We start from the raw sequence: 20,836 nt of genomic DNA on the forward strand, positions 1-20,836 counted from the left end.
ATGGTGGTTTAGGTCATTTGTGGGACTGGTAGAGAAAATAGGTTAAATGATGTGGCACTGTGGTTATTCATCTGATGTCCTAATTGTACTTATGTTGGAATCATAAAAAAATGCTGAGTATTAAAAGTAATTTTTTAAATTGTCTGTAATATCATGATTATAAGTTATATTCTTGTCATAATACATTTTGCATTCCCAATTTGGTCTCATGAACACTTAAAAATCATCTTACAAAAATTTCTTTTCGAGTCTCTGTGTTATTCATTTTGGCTCCCTTTAACCTCAATGTGCAATACATACATATTTATCACGTTTTTGTCTCTCTTTCTTGCTTAGGGAATATCAGTGGGGAATTATATTTATAGCCCACTTGTTATAAAAGGAGATTTTTGTTGTCAAATATCTTCATTTTTAAGCAAAAATAAATTAACTGTTGTAGTCTATGAGTTAATATAAAAGGGGATGCCTGTTTGTCTGTCCGCTATGCATTTCCATACGACTGCACATACAGTAAAACCTCGATATAACGACACCCCACGGTGCACTAATAAACACTCGCTATAGCGAATTGTCGCTTTACCGGAGGTGGAGCAAATAGTAGCCAATATACCTGTTGCGAACAGATATACAGGAACAGGAGTGGTGCGGCGACAGATAAACATCTATCCGATAAACGTAAGCATAAATCCAGACGAAAGGCGATGTTTTTTTGCATCACTAAATTTCCTTACTCAAATAACGACTAACTATTCAAACAATTTATAAGCGCCGCACTGAATAAAAATCATGCAAAGCATTGTTTCGTTATCATTATATTTATCGAACGACAGTTTACCACATAAATTTGAGACTGAGCACTCCATTAACTTCATTTCTAACGGATCGCTAGCAATTACAGAGGTTAAGGAGTCTTCATGAAAGTCTTCCGGCGGTAAAACCCTCGCTATAGCGAGAGCCAACACCGAAAGGGTCTCGTAAAAACGAATTCTTTAACACGCTTATTATAGGGTCAATTGACGGTGCATCGGCTATCTCTCGTAATAGCGGGGGTGTCGCTATAGCCCGTACTCGCTTTAACGAGGTTCCACTGTAGTTGGTACATAAGTGAATGTAATGCTCCCAAACCCCAAAGTCCTACTCTTGGTTGTGTCCAATGCATCCTTTTCATCAAACATCACGTCAAACAACTTCTGTTTGGATATCCTACCGCATAGGCACACCTCTTTACTTGCTCAGAGGGAAAACATAACTCATATAATACTTTTCTCATCTATTATTCCTCTTGGTGCAAACCTTTTTGGTGGGGTATTAGTTCACAAGACATTTTTGGTCTACACTGGTACTGGCTCATATAGCGATCAATGTTGTGGTGTGGTGTCGAAATCAATATAAGCTGATCCTGTGCCTATTGTAAGGAAATCGTTTTTTTCCTTTATTTGGTGTTCAGCGTGCCTATAAATCCTGCTATATGACTATAAATTCCTATTTCCCCACTTCTCTGGGTACTATATTTCCCAAGTAATGCCAGGTGGCCTATTAGTTTGTTATAAAAGGAAATTTTTACGTTCAAATATCTTCATTTTTAAACAAAAATAATTTATCTTGAATACATATGTATGTTAATATCTGATATGATTATGCCATTAAATGAATTTGTTTGCAGGCAAATCTAATGATGCTGAAAAGGCAATGGGGCTCTGGATGCAGATGCAGGATGAGGACGTGCAACCCTCTGATGAATTTCTGAAATCTCTAGCCAATCTCCTGAGGAAGAATAATATGAAGGTTCCTTTTGTCGAGCCTAAGGCTGAGTCAACTCTTTCTGTCCGAGGCAAGGCTATTTCTCCAGCTAAAGAACCTGAATTACAAAAACCTGAAGCTGGTAGCACGCCTAAATCTCCATTGCTCCAAAGATTCCGTCAGGCTATCAGGATTGGTGATGCAGATGCTGCTCTTCAGTGCAAGGCAAAGTAAGCTTGGGATCGACCATGTAAATGTTCTGTTAGAAGTTCCAGAAAGAGGAATTCATTCCTGATATTTCTCGGGATATCTTTCCTTTTCTATTGTTGAATCTGGAGTGATAGGGTTTCTCTTCTGGGAAGTATCGAATGTAAGGGAAAATGAAAAATTAGTCTGGAAAAAAATATTTTTTGGCAAAAGTCAATCAATGATTTTCCTCGTTCCCTCATCTACACGTTCAATATCTTTGATGCATGAAATCCCCCTCATTCTTAACATATCGTACACGTGGTGGTCAATAATAGTCACCGTAATTATCTGAATATAGTCCCCCCCTTTTTTCCAAAAATTCCCGTGGTAAAAGTAAAGGGGGGACTATATTCAAGCATATTTTTAAAAATATTTTCCCAAAACTGAGGCCTCAAAATTAGGGGGGCCATATATTTGGAGAAGTACGGTAAATTATTTTAGAAATTAGATTAGAACTTATCTATAAGTTTGTATTAACCCTTTCACTGCTGTTCAATCTCCGGAAACCTTCTCCTCACATGCGGCGAAAATGTTAAAATGCGTTTCCTGGGCCCATGGAGCAGGTACTTCCAGGATGGGTGTGGTACACCCGCCGAAGGGTCGCTAATCCCGACCCTATCCTCGACGAACTCACCCTCGCAGGACCGTCTCATCGGCCCTACCAGCAGGGGCCCTACCTCCGGAAAAGTGACCGCTCTGACTGCAATTTGAAAATCAATCAATCAATCCGATCATCACAATATGATTGTTTTTATCGCACTCCTGCCAATCAAGCAATCAAGTACGTCTTTCAACCGTGTCTCTGCGATAAAAAATAACGATTTTGTTAACTTTGCAACAAAACGTGGCTGCGGACCACCGGAAAACGGCCATTATATCAAAGTTAACAAAATCATTATTTTTCATCGCAGAAACACGTTTCAAAGACGTACTTGATTGCTTGATTGGCAGGAGTGCGATGAAGACAATCATTATGTGATGATCGGATTGATTGATTGATTTTCAAATTGCAGTCAGAGCGGTCACTTTTCCGGAGGTAGGGCCCCAGCTGGTAGGGCCGATGAGACGGTCCTGCGTGGGTGAGTTCGTCGAGGAAAGGGTCCTTGATTAGTGGGTCCCTTCGAAGTGCTTCGGCGAAAGTGCTGACCGCATGGCGAGGAGGAAGAAAAAGTACGTCCACCGCAGTCTGCCGTGCGGACGTACTAGGTACGTCCACAGCAGTGAAAGGGTTAAGGAGGTGTGATTGTGGGCATTTCTTTCATGTGGTAATCGGTTTCTCTTGCGTATTGTTTTGGTTCCCCAAACTAAGCTTGCCTACATCCATCCTTTCATCCATCAAAAATACATTCCAAATATCTTTGATGCTTTAAATTTCAGAGCATTCTTTTGTAATTAATGCAGGATTGAAGCAGAGGGTAAGAAGATGCCTGTCACAGAGTTGTCTTTGCTTGTGGAGCAACTGGTGAAAAATGACAGGATTGGGGAAGCAACAGCCATAACTGAGAATTATCTTTCACCTGAAATCAGACAGGGTGGGAGACTGATTTCTCCAAGGGTACTTCGCTTCCTCCTGAATCGCTTAGCAAATTTGGGAGATGTGGACTCAATTACCAACATTGGCAATCTTATATCACGAGTAAGTTTTTTCTATTCCTTCAATTACAATTTTTTTGCTATTTTTTTCATTTTGAGGAACAATAGCATGGTAGCTTTATTGAAAAATAAATTTTATACTTTTCTGTATAAAGCTTTTTGAGGATCCCTCGTTGTATTTATTTTTATCTAAAAGTTTGCATCATACGTGGCCAACTCACTGCCAACTAATGTTTGTTCAAAATCTGTAGAAATGTTTGTTTGAATGTTCCAATCCAGCCCTACTGTGTGATACATTCAGAGTGATTATAATAAGCCTTGTTTTGTCTTATTTTATCAGGAAGAAAAGCGATTGTTATCTTTTGACAATCGTTTGTGTAATGCATTTGTAGTTTCTGGCAAGGCTGAAGAGTACCTGAAGAATCTTGAGAAACAAATCGAAGTGGCAAAAGATGAAGACCTGGACTTTATTGAGGAGGCATTTCCAAGAGGTGGAGCTTTTGGAGTGTTGAACAATCATCCTGAATTAGTTCCAATGTGTGAGTTGAATATGCTTATTTTTTTCATATTACAGTAAAACCTCTATGTAGTGAACCTCTTTACATCGTAAACCTCCATACTTCGTACCAACCCTCTGGTCCCGTCAGATTTACATGTAAATTTATAGGAAAACCTCTATATAGTGAACCTCTTTATCTCGTAAAACCTCCATACATCGTACCAACAAGACAGCCCCGAGGCGGCCTAACTACCACCGCAAATCGTACCGAGACAACTAGAGACCAGCTGCAGCCGCGATTACCTACATGGAATGACATTTTCAGCGATAAAAGTTTCACGCTTATTTTTTTCTTATACGCCTTAAATAATTTTCACGTTAACCATTAGTTAGGGCATCCAACTATCCTAATAATATTAAATGACGGTAAATGAAGACAACACATCGTTTTCTCTCGAATCACGGTCAAAATCACGCGATAACACTCGCTTTCTTTTACTGATGGCTTTATTTTCTTGTAAGTGCCTACATACTATGTTCAGTTAATAAAAGAGGCGACCAGCTCAGCGACTAGCTGACGGAAATATTTCAACTAACTTCACTCCCATCCATGGAGACTGAATTACTCGACCGAATTGCTACTTCCGCTTCTAAAATTAAAATATTTCGAGAATTTTCCGCGACTTGAAATAAATCAAATACAGTTTCGCAATTATTTTATTCCCATATTTCCCGGTGTATCACTTTCTTACTACCGCCTTGGTAATTTTTTCGATGCTTTCGTGAACGATCGTGGTTTAAAATTTATTGCGCTTAGCGACAGTCATATGTCTTGCCTGCGTATTTATGCCGCGAAATCTGACTATTCCATCGGGAGTCCGGGACGTCAATTTCTAGCAATATGAACGAACATCAATCCATGCGCGGCAGTTTTAGGTGAAGGAGGCAGCTAATTAGCTGATATGCGGTAGGGCAAAGAAATTTTTTACCGTCGCCGCCGCATTCTGAAGTGGTTCGCCCAGCATTCTCACCGGGAAATCACGTCCTTTGGCAGACCTAGCGTTTCTGTGTGCCCTCGACAGAGTTTTTCTTCGGAACGCTACGTGCATTGTATTTTGGAGAGAGGGAATTCAACAAAATTTTCAAAATTACGCTCAATTTTTTGTCTATTTTTTTGCGGTAGTCACGTGTTTATTTATTTTTTTATAATCTTTAACAAGTCACATGTTATAAGAATGATAAATCAATTCTAAAAGATATAATAAGTAATATTTTCAATTATTTGCCATAAATATGAAAAAATATGAAAATTACTTAATTAATCATAGGCTGATGATGGATTCGAGAAATAAAAGAAGGCGACTGCTTGACTTTACCACATAATTAGCAATTTTCCAAGCCATCAACGAGGACAGGCAGAAGGCAGTGACCTTTGGAATACCATCATTCACCCTCACATCTATTTTAAACAACCGAGGAAAAACAGAAGAAATTGTATACCTAGGCTGCACAAATAAATAAACTTAGGCAGTTAAATACGAGGATGAAGAAATTATGTTTAGAAATATAAAACTATTGCTCTTTCCTCCGAACACTATTAGTAAATTACAATCCTTAGACCAGGGAATTATTTCTTAGGTCAAAAGGCATTAACAAAAACAGCCAGTGATTTATTTACAGTGAAAATGGCATTAAAAAGTGCTCGTGGAATTGAAAACATTATTTCGAAAGAGTTTGAAAAAAATTTTAAGCAAATCCATTAACTAATTTATTTTCTAAAAAAGCCTCTTGAACAATTTACTTTTACCTTTGTGTAACCATTAAATTTTAAATATATGTTCACTTATGCATACCTATATATTTAAATATATTAATATAATGGCTTAAAAGACAGTAGCACCTTTCATTTCCCAAGGATATGAAAAAATGGTGCCTACCACTAAAACCTCTCTATAGTGAACCTCCATACATCAAATTGCCCAAAATTTGGTCCCCTCCATTACGATGTAAAGAGGTTTTACTGTACTTGAAATAGGCATCCAACCTGGAGGTTGGGCTACTATCTCTACTCCTGCCTTTATTCCTTTCTTCTAAGAATTCCCTTCTTTTTTCCTGCGTCTAACATTTAATCTTTGAAGGTTTTGCAATATTTTTCTTTCTTCTTGCCTAGTTAAGATTTTTTAAGTCCTTTAATATACTCTGCTATATTTCACCTCACAATCTTCTGATTACTGGAGCTAAATTTTATTTGTTACTTTATACAGTATAACCTCAATTATGCGACCCTCAGTTATATAATGACCTCACTTATACACCAATTTTTTTTGGTCCGGTGAACAATCCCATGTAAACCCATGTATTTCCAACCTCGGTTATGAAACTTTTCACTTATACGATGACCTTGGTTACGGAAAGCATTTTTCCAGTCCAATGAGATAAAATGCCTCACTTATATGGCTTGTCAGATAATTCCTCTTAAGAGAAGATTGCGGTATGCGCGCCGATTTTAGTCTCAGGAGCGGGAGTAGTATATGCTCATTGCATAGATATGTCATTAAAGAATAATAAGTTTTAATAATGAGAGATGCTGTTTATTAGATATTCATTTTAACTGCAGTAGGTGATCGTTAATCAGGAATCACTAATATATACATATCTATCTCTAACGAAAGATTGTCTAGAATTTTCAAAGGTTATGTTTTCCGTCACCCCAGCGAAATGACGCCAAAATGAGCTTTTAAAAATCCTCACGTACCAAAATATTGTCTTCCAAGGTCATCCAAAAAGATTATCGTATTTGCAGTATGGACGTAAGTCGATGGTGATTCAACATGATGGAAAAAACAAGTCTCATTCTGCGGGCTAATCCTACATCCGCAGGATGAAGTGAGCCAGGGCAAAGTTGCTTACACAGCGCACAGATCAAAACTGACCCAACTTGTATCTCAGTGGGTTTAAATGAAACATAGTTGGACCTTGAGTAGCTATTAGCTTCAGTCTGCCTGGTGGCAAGCGTTTATTTTTTAACTGAACGAGAGTTAGTGTGGATGCCCTCGGAGAATAACTCACGTCATTAGTCGTATCATAATCATTAAAGTCAAATTCAAAATGCAAAAGATAAGGCAGTTCCTTTCAGCTCAGGAATGATTTGTAACCATTATATCAAAGTAAAAAGTGTCCGGTGTTGTTATCAGAAATGGGATAGTAAATAATGCTGTGAAGACAAATCAGGCGGCTTGTGATTCGAAGTTCCTGGTGCTGAATTTGGGGAAGAATGCCGACAGAGATGCTATACCCGTGTGGCATTACTTCTTTAATCTAGGAGATTGTTGACGTAAGCCCAGACATAGGGAAACTCCAACCGTCGGTCACAAGCTGGATCAGGGAAAAACTCCACAAACAAGAAATCAGCACACAAGAAAAAAATTGCCAAAAATAATTTACGAGTTATTTTCGTTCAATATCTATTCGAAATAGAGTATTCAAAATCAGAACTATTACAGAAAACGACGATGATAACTAATGGTCCCATAGGAAACATTACCAAACTAAATACCAGCAGTATAATTTTTCTAAAAATCGGCCATGTCCCACTAGCCATGTCCCACTATATTTTTTCTAAAAATCGGCCATGTCCCACTAGCCGTCCGTCCAACAAGAGCGCCCAAGCAGAAGAGAGCTTGGCTATTCCACCACGAGACAGGATTGAGGGGAGGGGTTTTTCCAAGGAGCGGAGGGGTAGTGAGGGCAATGTTCTATCAGCTGCATCACTGCCCCTGTTGACAGGATGCTCTGCAAAACATCATCCCTGGGTTGGAGTGAACAGCATACAAGCCAGAATTTTCCCCTCAAACTTCTGGGTTGGAGACATCAGTCGAATCAGAGGGATATTCATTGGAACACAAGGAGGGGAGAGACATAGTGGGGTGAGGTGTTGGAGGGAGAGAGAGCTGTGATAGGACAATGGTAATACTTCTCACTCCAAACTGCATGCTAGAGACTCATCACCCATTTCCCCTTGATTGCCAAGGAGTAAGTATTCCTCCACAGTAGTCCTATATAAGTCTTGCATAGCAGGTAGGCTGGTTCGGTGCTGTTTCGGGGGCTGTTTCCGGAGGCTGTTTGCGGAGACAGGATTTTCCGGAGACAGGAGTCTCCGAGCCTTTGAGTCGAAAAAGCCTTTGCGCGAAAAACCTTAGCACGAAAAGTCCTTAGAGGAAGAAGTTCAGAGGAATTTCTGGGTGGGGGGGGTACCAGAAATTTTGGGGGCGGGGAACACTAAAAAATGCCACACCCTGTAAATTCAATCTACTATTGCTAAAATTTCATGGGAAAATTCATTTTTGTGCATTAACATTATTGAGAGGGGAGATTTTTCCGGGCTCTCAATCTATTTTTGTTCATTCATCACTGACGGCAGTTGCGTGGTTATTTCAAATGCTCACTTAAATGAAGTGATCTAAGCACCAGAAAAGTCTTAGTCCCAGAATATCTCGGGTACCAGTGGCGTAACTAGGAATATGCTTTCCTCCCCCCGAGGCAACTGGGATTCCCGGAAAATTAAAAAAAGGCATGCCTGTAAATATGTTTTACATAATTTTGGCACTAAAATTTAACTTTAAGCAGATGCAGTTGCTGTATATCAAAGCTAGACAGTTTTTTTATATTTCTATGAGGCTTTGGAGGGGGATCTATTCCCTCATCCCCCCCACCATAATTACGCCACTGCCGGGTGCTCCGTATTTTCTATGGCATGGTATTTAGAGGGATGAAACCGACAGCCGAGGTCATTTTCACCATGAGATAAGGGAGGGAGGATAGAAACCCTGTGTTGGAATTAGCCAAGTTGTAACAATAGGGTTAACCAGGGCTTAATGTCCCATCTGCCTTACAGTGTGTTGTCCGTGTTCAATTTTGGCCGGAAAGTTTTGTGTTCTTTCTTCTTTATTTTCTCCTCTTTTTGCAACTACCAAGTAGTTACAGGATACCAGTAACAGATATGGTTTGTACAGACGTATGTGTTGATGTACGTATACGCTTTTTGAATTAAATTACTTCTACCTATTTATGAATATGTAAGCATTCTCTTGAAGTCAATCCAATCATAATCATCTAATTTGTTACATACCTATTTCACTTCCCATAAAGATATTTTTCTATGAGTACCTAATGACTTGATCCATACATTTCCTACTACATAGAGAATTGAGATTCTTGACTTTTGGATGTTTGAACGAGAAAAAATTACTGCTTAACTCCCCCTTGATTTGGAGATTAATATGCTCAAAAAGTTGAGCCATGAGCTTGTTTTGAGATGGTTTGAGATCTTCATTGAAGTGCACATAATACAATATGCTGAGCCTTGCATTATTGTGTGACACAGTAATATTAATTCCCTTACATTTTTGTGGCAATTTCATGATGTCTTGCCACAAATCATCGAAAAATTTCTTACTTCCAGGCTTATAATCAAAAAGATGGCTGAGTCTTGGCTAACTAATAGCAATGGGCACACAAAATTTCCACATATGTATTAACTTAGGCCTTATCTAAATGTCAACATTGCGTAACACAATTTCTATGATTGAAATTCTGGTCCAACTCTTGCATATTTCAATGCCAATGTGCATATTTTGGCACACATGTATTCAGGGGACAAAGTAGACATGCTAGAGCACGAAGAGATACCCTTACCCACAACCCAGTATGTTTTCAACTTGTTTTCTAGATACAGGCAATCAAGTATCACATGAGTGCCTTAGGATCCTTTTGTTAAGCAGTTTTCAATTCTCTTGAAAAATCTTATGGATTATATAACTATTAATGCTACTGGAAAATTTCTGTAGTCTGAATGGCAAAGAAATGGCAAAATCTTATCAAAACCTTATTCTTTGTCTTATTTTGGCAAAGTTTCAAGCAAAATTTTGAGAAAAAAGGTCTGGGTTAGAGTGGATGAGGTAAGTAGCTTGAAGGAGAGGGCTTAATTGGGCATTTTTGGTATCACGTAGCCTTTGGGAGTATTGAACAGTTATTTCCTTTCATACCAATAATGTGGAAGTTGAATTTCCCTTCCTAAATTAGTATTCCACATCCAATTACAATAATTTTTCTTGTGAAATTATGTTCTGTTGGATCATGTTTGAATTTTGTTGTATTATTTGAATGTCCTAAATATAGTTGAGTCCTGCTAATCTAAAGACGTCCAATCTGAACAGCTCTGAGGCAATTTTTTTTAAAGAAAATTAACCTTTGTTATTTACAGTACATACAGAGCGCTTTTCTTTAATATTTAGGCCTTTAACTCAATTCTTTTTTGCTCAGAGTATGCACTATGAACATAATATAAACTGCGAACGAATTACAATGTTCAATATGTACTCTATTTACGGTAAATTACATTAATGTGGAATGATGACTGCTGAAGGCTGCTGCCAGGCACACCTTTGGGTCAGCGGTGTGGTGCATAGAAGATGGGATATTACAGTCCTATCCAGTTATTCAGCCCTGTGCTTTGTATACACTTGTGATACATTCTCTCATTTCAAACAGATTTTTCTCTCCTATTTTGACCAAACAATGAAATGATGTGAACAGGGTTCAGTCCCAATTTGTATGGACTAGCAGGACTCCACTTTTCATGAAAATTTATGTTAACTTATTTATCTATATTTTTAACCATAGTGACATTGTTTAGCTTATTTTCTTGATCGAAGTTGATACACTAGAATATTTTTCATACCATTTAATGTTTTTAGCATCAAATTGTAAACAGTGGAACTGTTTACTCCCTGATGATACCAATGGTGATTTTTTTCCCTGCCCCGGTCTCGCACGACTAAAAAAATTCCTGTTCGCACAGCCCCACTTATAACTTGTACAGAATTTATCACTGCCTTCCAATTCAAGACAGTTGTCAGTATGGTGGAAGTATCTAGGGATTCAAATTCAATTTCCAAATAAATTAATGTGATGACTTTCTGCCCTGCCGGCAATTCTGCAGCATACTCAAAATGACAATCCTGGCTTGCCTGACCTTTTAACCAAAATTGCAGTGGCCAAATAATTTCACGCTACTTCATACGGAAATATTAGTCGCACTTTTTGTAATTCAATTCAGTGTCAGATAAGTATCAATCTTGCTTGTAATCATGACTTCTCTGGTTGGTGTGAATACCCAACTATAAAACTACTCTGCGATTCATATGAAGTCTGGGAAATTTAATAAATTCCATCTAGAAATCTGGGATTATTCGGGGATATTGAAAATGTTAAGTTTGTAATAACCCTGCTGTTTCTTCCCACTAAATGAACTCAATAAAAATTCAACTTTTGTCCATGATGTAACTTGATAAGGGATTCCTTGACCAACAGATTTCTGTGTCATTTAGTCTCTTCTCTTTTTATTTTTGGTTTTCCTCACTTTAATAATTGAACTGTAATATTTTATAATTACCTTAGTAAACATCCCATATCTGAGCTCATAATTTCTCTTTTATTTCAGACGAAGGAATCGCTAAGAAGTATGCTGCTCGTAAAATTATATCTCCCCTAAATGTGCTGTGGGCATCTTACTTCTTGAATGAAGCCAAAGCAACCGAAGCAAACACTCTTTGGAAGGACTATCTTCATGACTATCCTAGGGTTATGTTCCAGTTTGTGTGTCAGACTGCAAGGGTCAATAAAGACATTTCAATCCTTGACAGGTTACTTGACCAAATAAAGGACTCACCTGTTAGTGATGGAGCTAGGGGTTCTGTTTATAGCACAAAAATTGGAGTGCATGGTAAGCATTTACTGTAAGATATTAGCCCTAGATTATAGGTAACTTGTTAAAAAAAAGTTTATAGTGCTCAATGCTAAGTGTCACCAAATCTTTGGAAGAACAAATTTGCTTAAATAATGGTCTACAAATTGTTAATTATTCAAATCAGGTTTATCAATTCATTGCAAGGGCCACATGGATAAGTACATTAAAATGTTAAGTTAAAACCTCGGTAGCAATTTCTGGGTGCAGCAATATTGAATGTATGTTTTCAAAGCTGCCATAATATTGCTGCAATGTGCATGCAATAAGCTAAGGACAAGCAAACTTAATCAGATATGCTGATTGTTTTTGGAATCATGATCAAATATTTTATATATGATACATTTCCATCCAGAAATACTGAAAATTGGGTGTATCTGCCTGGTGAAACGTGTCTTTAATAAGTGCATTTTTGCCATGTCGACGATTGTACAGCATATTCAAAATGACAATGCCATGGCTTGCCTAGCCTTTTAATCAAAATTTATTTTCCAAATAATGGCACACTGCATCATACAGAAATATGTATTTGTTGCACTTTTATGCCATAGCCATTAAAGCAATAATGGTTTTCCGCCAAGTTAATCCTAAAATGGTATTACAGTAAACTCTCAATGCTACGAAGTTCACGGGAATCAAAAAATGTGAGGTTATTAGTAACAAGCTTCGTAGGATCGTTTCTTTTTGGAACCATTGCCAGAAAAATATACTATGCCAAAATTCCTTGTCTCTTCAATCTCCCATACTTATGGTCACGCTTCGGAATAGCTTCAGAGTCATGTATATGATCGCGATTATTATGAACAAATACAGTAAATCCTTGATGCATGAACAAGATGCGTTCCGAGACTTCGTGCCTGTTAACCTATGCAAGGCATCAAAAAGTATGCTTATCCTGCAGATTGCAATGCTGCATTATAATTTTCCGTAAACCCATGATTGAGACGAACTGATCTGTGCGTGCGACGCAGCTGAGCCGAAATAAATTTGCTGTCTGTGGGAAGGGAGAATGGGCAAAACACTGAACATTTTGCTGACTTCACTACGGATTAATTAAAACTTTGTTCACAATATGCCCTTAATGCGAGTTCCACTACTCCACACCGCGTCGCATTGCACCAAATTTGAAATTTTGGGCACTTGAATTTTTTAAATGTTCGTATCTCTGGAAGGCGAATGTTCGTTAGAAGAGGACTTATCATATGGCCTATTTATGAGTGGGTCACCATGATTCCATAGGAATGAAGCTTATTATGTGATGTTGTGTGGATACTGAAGTATCTCCTACTGAAGAAAGAACCACAATTGATGCTCTTGGGCACAATGCGCGAGGAAAACGTAAATGTTGTGCAATGACGTAGTGTAGTGTATATCTACGTAAATGCCGTTGCTTACGCATGGAACTTCATAGTAAAGTTCATTTTATAACCGCCGGTACCGGAACTGAGGTTCGTAATTTCGTGTTAACGACTCTTTTTACTGTAGAGTGGATTAGCCTTTTTATCAGGACCAACGATTTTCTTTGTAAAAACAAGAACTTAATAATAATGTTGTTCATAGTAATGAGAGTAACATCTTAAATGTGTTTTTAGTAAAATACTTGGCATGAGTTGGTTTAGTTCATTGGTTTTAAGTTTCACTGATTCTTTCACTGAGAACCAGAGTCAGAGCAATGCCAAAAAAATTGTTAGTGAAAACATTTATGCAAAAAACAGTTTTAAAACTATATTTGTGCATAAGTGACACTACGCACTTTAATTAGAGTAATTTGAAGGTGACTCAATCTTTGTGAGGTAACTCAATTATTTTTTGTAGTTTTCACAATACCCTGAGAGCAATCATGAATAGCTTTTGAAATGTAACCAATGAAAATGATATATGTACTTGATACTGTCGGTCTAGCTATACACTCTTTTTTTCTTTTGGCATTCATTGTATGTATCACTTGAACTGGAACTTAGATCAACTACTTAACAGGAATATGAACTGACGAAAAGTGGAACTGAGTAATACTTAAAAGCTTACATACCCCCTATTTTACTTAATTTACCAAATTTGCTATGTTGGCAGAATTGTTTTTCTCCTTCAGATAACCTCTCCATTGGTAATTTATTTTCAGTTGCTAATGAGAACTATGAAGAAGGACTCATCGCACTTAATGAAGCCCTTAAAGATGTTAGTTTAGTGAATATCAATAGGCGTGTGTTGTTTAAACTGAAGAATGAAGTGGAGAAAACTGGGAAATCATTTCCTCACACCATTCCAAAGCAGGTTGGTATGACTTATTTAAATTTTTTTTCCATTCCAGCTTTAGTTAAACATGCTAAGACAATTTGCTGCTAATTTTTGCTGTTAGTGCCTCTGTAAGCCTCAGTAGGCCTTAAAGTTATTTACACTATTGAATACAGTAAAACCTCTTTACATCGTAATGGAGGGGACCAAAATTTGAGCAATTTGATGTATGGAGGTTCACTATAGAGAGGTTTCAGTGATAGGCACCATTTTTTCATATCCTTTGGAAATGAAAGGCACTACTGTCTTTTATACCATTATATTTATGTGTTTAAACAAGCATGCATACATCAGTGAACATATATTTACTATTTAAAAATTTCAGAAAGCGAGTGCTATCGCATGATTTTTACTAAGATTCGGGAGAAAATTATGTGATCTTTCTCAATTCAACAGTCACTTAAAATGGTTAGGATAGTTGGATATCTTTTTCTTATTTACTCTTTGGAACTCATATGGAACAAAATGGCCACAACTAATGGTTAACGTGAAAATTACAGCATATTAAAGGTATATAAGAAAAAAAAGAGTGAAACATTCATTGCTGAAAATGTCATTCGATGTAGGTAATCGCGGCTGCATTAATGGCCTCTTGTTGTCTCGGTACGATTTGCAGAGATAGTTATGCCGTCTCGGGGGTATCTCCTTGGCATGATAAGTGGAGGTTTTACGATATAAAGAGGTTCACTACATAGAGGTTTGCCTATAAATTTACATGTAAATCAGACGGGACCGTAGGGGTGGTATGATGTATGGAGGTTTATGATATAAAGAGGTTCACTACATAGAGGTTTTACTGTATATGGGATAGTATGATGTATGAGTCCAGATTGTGATTTTGATGCGAAAACTGCATTATATGTGGCCTACTTTCATGGCCACTTAAGTTTATTGGAGAAGTAGGTTTCCTATTCTTCAGCGGAGAGACAATGTTATTGGGATCAAAGAAAATTGTATGTTTGAGTGAATATTTCCTATGGATGGAATTACATCACAGTCATACTTTATAGATTCTAGGGATGGGCGATCTATCATTCCCACATTGATTGTTTTCCTGCATTTATCATTTGCCTTTCCTGGTCCCAAATAAAGTTCCATACAGACAATGTAATTTTTTCCCACATCAACTGTGCTTCTGAGTATCATTTTCCTGTATCCATTTTTTGACAAAAATGAAATCTAGTCATACAAGTGAGATATGGATAGAATTAATATAACACAATACCCTAGCAAGTGAGATATGCTGAGTGGCACTCTATAGAAACTTGATTTTATCGCAGTGGAACTTCTTGGCAGTTGATTCAGCATATCTCACTTGTTAGAGTCACTGGCTAAGGGCTATCTTCTCAGGATATTTTGTTACTCCCTACAAGCCTTCAAATTCATCTGCTTATCTGCAACTATTTGAAAATGAGTTTCCTTCTCTTTAAGACTAAAACTTTAGCAGCACAATAGTCGCACTTTACCCGTGGCTCAGCATACATGCTGGTGTCAGTTCCAAACTTCACCTCTTATGAGTGGTTCTGTACTTTCCAGTATGTGTTGACCTCAAACCAGTGAGTGTCTCACTTCAGCATAATAAGGTCAAAGGAAGAAAATCACTGTGTTGATGACTTTAGCGATGTTAAGCTACTTTAATTGTGCTGTTTTTTTTTCTCTCTTGGGATAAAAAACAGGAGATAATATGAACTACTGCAGTTTGAAATAGACTTTGTATATGTTATCAGAAAAGAAAGGCATTTTCTTTTAACAAGAAATTGTTACGTCGTGCCCATCATATTCTTCAGGGAGGTGTCTTTTTTTTAACTAGTCTGCCAATAATCCTTTTTCAGAATTTGCTGCCTCCTTGTTTTTGTCTTTTTGGCAAGGAAGGATTTTCAAAAACTTGTTCATATATTTCATATCCATATACTGAATCTATCTAAGGTCATTATGAATCGATCAAATGAGTTTACCAGTTATCTTTCGGTATTAATTTTTTATCGTTTGCTGGTATTTTTTAGAGATGGGTCGAATAGCAGATTTCTCGAATTCGAATATCGAATTCGAATATTAAATCATTGCTCGAATATTCGAATACCTCGAATACTAAATGATGAATGCTGGAATGTTTGACTCGGTTGCCTATGCAGCAGGCAACACAAGATTTTGGGGAGTAATTTTGATTTCCTTGAAAGGATTCAAACAGGAATTTAGCTGATTAATGAATATTTTAATTTTATGGAAACAATTAGGCATATAATGAATTCAACTAACATCGCTCTACCCCCACTCCTGCTGCCAAGTGCTAGCTGACAATCTGAGGCATTTTGCAAAATACAAGCTCTTTTCCACCGGATTTTCTTCAATTATTTTCAGTCCATCTTTGGGAGTTCTCACGAGATAAGAAGATAAATTGGAATTGCTATCAGGGAGAAACCAAATATCCTGAGAAAATATCCCTTCGTCTGGGACTGTAACAATAAAGATTTATAGCACCACTCATAAATTGTAACTTGATATATGTTTTCGAAAAAAAATACCGCATCAACTTCCGAGAAGCTCAGTTGCGAGGATATCGAGTTTCGCCAGAATGCTAAGTCTCCGTCGTATTTTGACATCTATTTCTTTTCGTAAAATGCTTAAATAAACTCAGAAATACGTCGTGTTTGGTCTTATTCTTTTTGAAATTACGCGCACATTACTAATATTTCAATTCAATAAAGGTGTAACATCAATCGACGAAAGTCATTCTTAGACACCTTTTGTGCTAATAGATGACTCATGCAGCGGTTGACCCCCACAGAAATGGGGAACTTCGAAGCTGGTAGGAAAAAAAAGGTCAGTGGGGGAGAAAAGGGAGGGCCCGAAACACGTTTCTATTGTTCTCGTGTAACTTGGTATTTTTTCGAAGCTAAGGTCTTCGTAATGCGATCCCTGGGAGAAGAAGAAAGCGTCAGAGTGGGTGAGGCGAGTGCTGAATGGAGGGGGATAGCGAATCGTGGGAAATGCCCTAAGGTTGCTATCCCACGGCACTGAGGTTCTCCTGGTGGGGGGAATCGGGGATTTTCGGATTTTTTCACCCGACCATTTTCGGTTCCCCTCGTCGAACTCTTTTCGCTAAAATCCACGAATTTGATGTAATTCGTCAACTTGCGTAAAACGGCGCTGCGAGCACTAAATGACTACAGTTCTCTACATTTTTCCGAGTCAACTACCAACGACGTGCGTGCGACAGTGTATGACGCGAAATTCAAAGTATTCGAGGTATTCGAGGCGGTACTTTTCGCATAACTATTCGAAACCTCGAATATCGAATACTTTCTAGTATTCGAGTATTCGCGGATACTATTCGCACATCTCTAGTATTTTTTAATGTGAAGAAATTAAGAGTTATGTAAAAAATTAATTACGGCGGTGAAGACTTACTCTACATAGTGTCCACTGAGGAAACTTCTAGAATCGCTCACAATTGTGGATTTCTCAAGTAAATTCCTGTTCTTTCACCATGTATTGTTGAAAAAAAAGCAAAATAACTGTCAAAATCCACATTCCAACGGATATAGTTTTTTACAAGTTCATTTATATGATAATATCAAAGTCGTTGTTCTAAAATGTTATTCTTCTTTTTGCCAAAAATATATTTGCCTTCCATTCAGAAAAATACCTTAGTTTTAAGGCGGCTTACAAATGCTTCATTATAACTTTTCTGGCAAATGCATGAGCAGAAGGAGGAAAGATGGAGAAAATTGCGTTTAAAATATTGAAATGCAGTTTTTCCTCTCAATAGATGGCCTTTTCAAACTTTCACTCATTTGTTTTTTGTCAACCATCCCCTTTAAAAATGATAGATTAAGGTTCCACTGTATACCTGTATTTAGTACCTTATATAGTATTCTGGTGGCGAAGTCCAAGTGGGTTTAGCCATTTTGTACTTGAGTATATGTTGTTGTTTCTTTTATATTTTGTCAAAAAATATTTACCTTCTAAACAGAGGAATATCTTAGTTGGATAGCTAAATTTTAAGGAGTATTCTATATTTATTCATAGATATTTAAGCATAATATAATCTATTTATGCAAAGTTTTCTATCAAGTTTTGCATTTGAAATCTCAGTGACTGACTCAGCATTTTTAAATTGATGGACTTGAGTTTTTTTTCCTCCAATTTGGCTTGAGTTTCAAGTTACTAATGAGACCCCAAATGATCATCACATCTTCACATGGGCCATAAAAATTTTAACTGCATTTATATTCTATGCAAAGTATCTTGTTTATATTTATATTCTATTCTATTCTATCATTTATATTCTGCAATATATTAAATAATAAGTCATAAAAAAACATTTTTCTTTAAAAATATTTCTTGACTTTTTAAGCAGTCATTCACCATAACTTATGTGATTACTTAGGCAACCCACAACATGTATTCCATTAGACTTTTTTCTCTTAAGTTATTATTCGTGGAATATTATTGATTTCATTTACAAAAAAGTATTTGAGAGCAACCGCTAAAGATTCTTAGGCCAACTTTAATTACAATGGACTCTATTTTTTGTTACTACCTACTCCCTACAAGCCTTCAAATTCATCTGCTTATCTGCAACTATTTGAAAATGAGTTTCCTTCTCTTTAAGACTAAAACTTTAGCAGCACAATAGTCGCACTTTACCCGTGGCTACAATGTTTGTAATATGTTTAAAAATGTCAATTTCGTATTTAATAACCAACTTATATTAATTTTATTACAATTTGCAATTAAGAGGTACTCAGAAAATTAAAATTGAAAAATGGAGTATTTTGGAGCCAATTAAAAATTGTAAAGAAATGTTCCCTTCTAAATTTTAAAACATGTAACAAAAAAAAAAGTGATGGATCCAAGAACGACTGCTTCCTTAATGACATCAGGGATTCAATTGATGACGACGGGCCAAAGGAGAACCCTACCCAGCGGTGAGTGGGTGGGGGAATCAAAAGAACCGTCATAGGCCCCTTGACGGTATAAGCAGTCATTCGCCATGAGCTGGGAGGTGGCATGACTGCTTAAGAAGTCTTCAGCACTGAATGTGTTAAAGCAATGTTCATTACTGTCGGCGTCAAAATGTGCCACTGTACTTTGCAAATTTATATCTGGACTTCAGTGCATGCCACAATAATAAATAATTAGTCATTTTAAAGGAAATTTTATTTTCTTTACTGATGTAATTTTTGTTTTATGAAAAAATTAAAAATCAAGACACGCAAGTGCAATAAATGAGTCCGCGCACCATGAAATTAGCTGTTTTGTCAACTTCATAAACTTTGTAACTTAATCTAGGGAAAACTGCTATGTCTACAACATTTATCTACCACAATAAGTTTCAAACATTAATGTAGATTAATAAAATGGCTTTTGCATATTTTTGGAATGCATATTTTGTTGGAAAATAATGAAAATGTTTAAACACTATCTAGTCGTACAGTTTACCCTGAAAGAAAAAATAAAATTTATAGAAACACTTCTTAATTAATTAGTAATTTTTCTATGATCTGAAAATACATGTATAAAATTTTTATGTAGTATAGATTATATATGGGCATTATAAAAATACGCCGGAGAGAACAAATGCTGCGATGCCACGTCTTGCTCGCAAAATTTTGCTTCCTGGTAACTGGCACTGGATCGGCGCGACCCCGTTTGGTAACATGGCATTAATAGTAGTTATTAACATTCACAGATATCAATATTTTTATAGATTTAAATATAGACTTAATCTGGATTAAGTCCAGGTATAAATTTTCGAAGTAGAGTGACATTTTGACGCGGATGGTGTGTGGTATAATATCAAAGTCATTGTTCTAAAATGTTGTTCTTCTTTTTGCAGAAAGCATCCTCCAGTAGTTCCAGTTCAAGTTCAAGTGATGACGAGCCGGAGAAGGAGAAAAAACAGTGAAGAAGATGTATTTTCAATTTAAGGCTAGTCATTACAGTTTCAGTTGAACAAAGTGGAAGTCTGTAAGATGTCATAAGTCAGCTGGTTAATGAGTTGTTTTTTTATAAGTATTTCCTCAGTGAAAGCTCTGTAAGCTGCATTTAAACATTTGTGGACTTGAATTTCGTGTAGGTGTAAAGTACTCAACGTGACCTGTCACATCTCTGTTGGCACTTACTTAAGATGGAATGGCAGCAGTTTTGGATGAGCAATGAATATATTTCACATGCATGTAAAATATTGTTGATTCTCTCATTATGGCATTGTAGTTTTTGTAATAAAAGAATATTTTTTACTTATTCACTCATATGGTATGACTCAAGGTATGGCTTATGTTTGGAAATATTGAAAGATTCTCCTTCCTTTTCTATCCAAACACTGGTATGTTATGAAAGTTAGTACAAACCTGTCTTTTGTATTCGGAGGATGGAGAAATTGGAATCTCAACTCCACAGAAACTCTCATAGACATCTGAAAGCTCAATTTGACTGATTCAATGCTTTAAAAAGTGATTGAGTTGAGTTTTTATCTCCAACTTTAACTTGAAAAACTATCATCCTATTTCCTTCAAAACCCTGATTTATTGCAGTCATTGCAGTTTATAAGATGTCATAAGTCAACTCTAATAGCAAATCCATCATATGTACAGAGAGAGGACTTAGAAATTTTATATTAAATTGTTTAGTCACTAGAGAACTTGAAATTCACC

At 36.8% G+C, this 20,836-nt stretch overlaps 1 protein-coding gene across 2 annotated transcripts in view; it reads left to right on the forward strand.

Annotated features, from left to right (window-relative positions):
• The window catches only part of LOC124157749 (leucine-rich PPR motif-containing protein, mitochondrial), a 53,678-nt gene extending 33,248 nt beyond the window's left edge, over nucleotides 1-20,430 (forward strand). For both annotated transcript variants that reach the window (XM_046532747.1, XM_046532748.1), the window contains exons 18-23: nucleotides 1,664-1,970; nucleotides 3,391-3,625; nucleotides 3,923-4,121; nucleotides 11,583-11,864; nucleotides 14,005-14,156; nucleotides 20,020-20,430. In XM_046532747.1, coding sequence (XP_046388703.1) covers nucleotides 1,664-1,970; nucleotides 3,391-3,625; nucleotides 3,923-4,121; nucleotides 11,583-11,864; nucleotides 14,005-14,156; nucleotides 20,020-20,088 — 1,244 coding nt within the window. In that variant the 3' untranslated portion in view covers nucleotides 20,089-20,430. The remainder of the gene's footprint in view (nucleotides 1-1,663; nucleotides 1,971-3,390; nucleotides 3,626-3,922; nucleotides 4,122-11,582; nucleotides 11,865-14,004; nucleotides 14,157-20,019) is intronic.
• Nucleotides 20,431-20,836: the final 406 nt, after the last annotated feature.

This window comes from Ischnura elegans, chromosome 4 (assembly GCF_921293095.1).
Source record: "Ischnura elegans chromosome 4, ioIscEleg1.1, whole genome shotgun sequence".
Taxonomy (NCBI): Eukaryota; Metazoa; Arthropoda; class Insecta; order Odonata; family Coenagrionidae; genus Ischnura; species Ischnura elegans.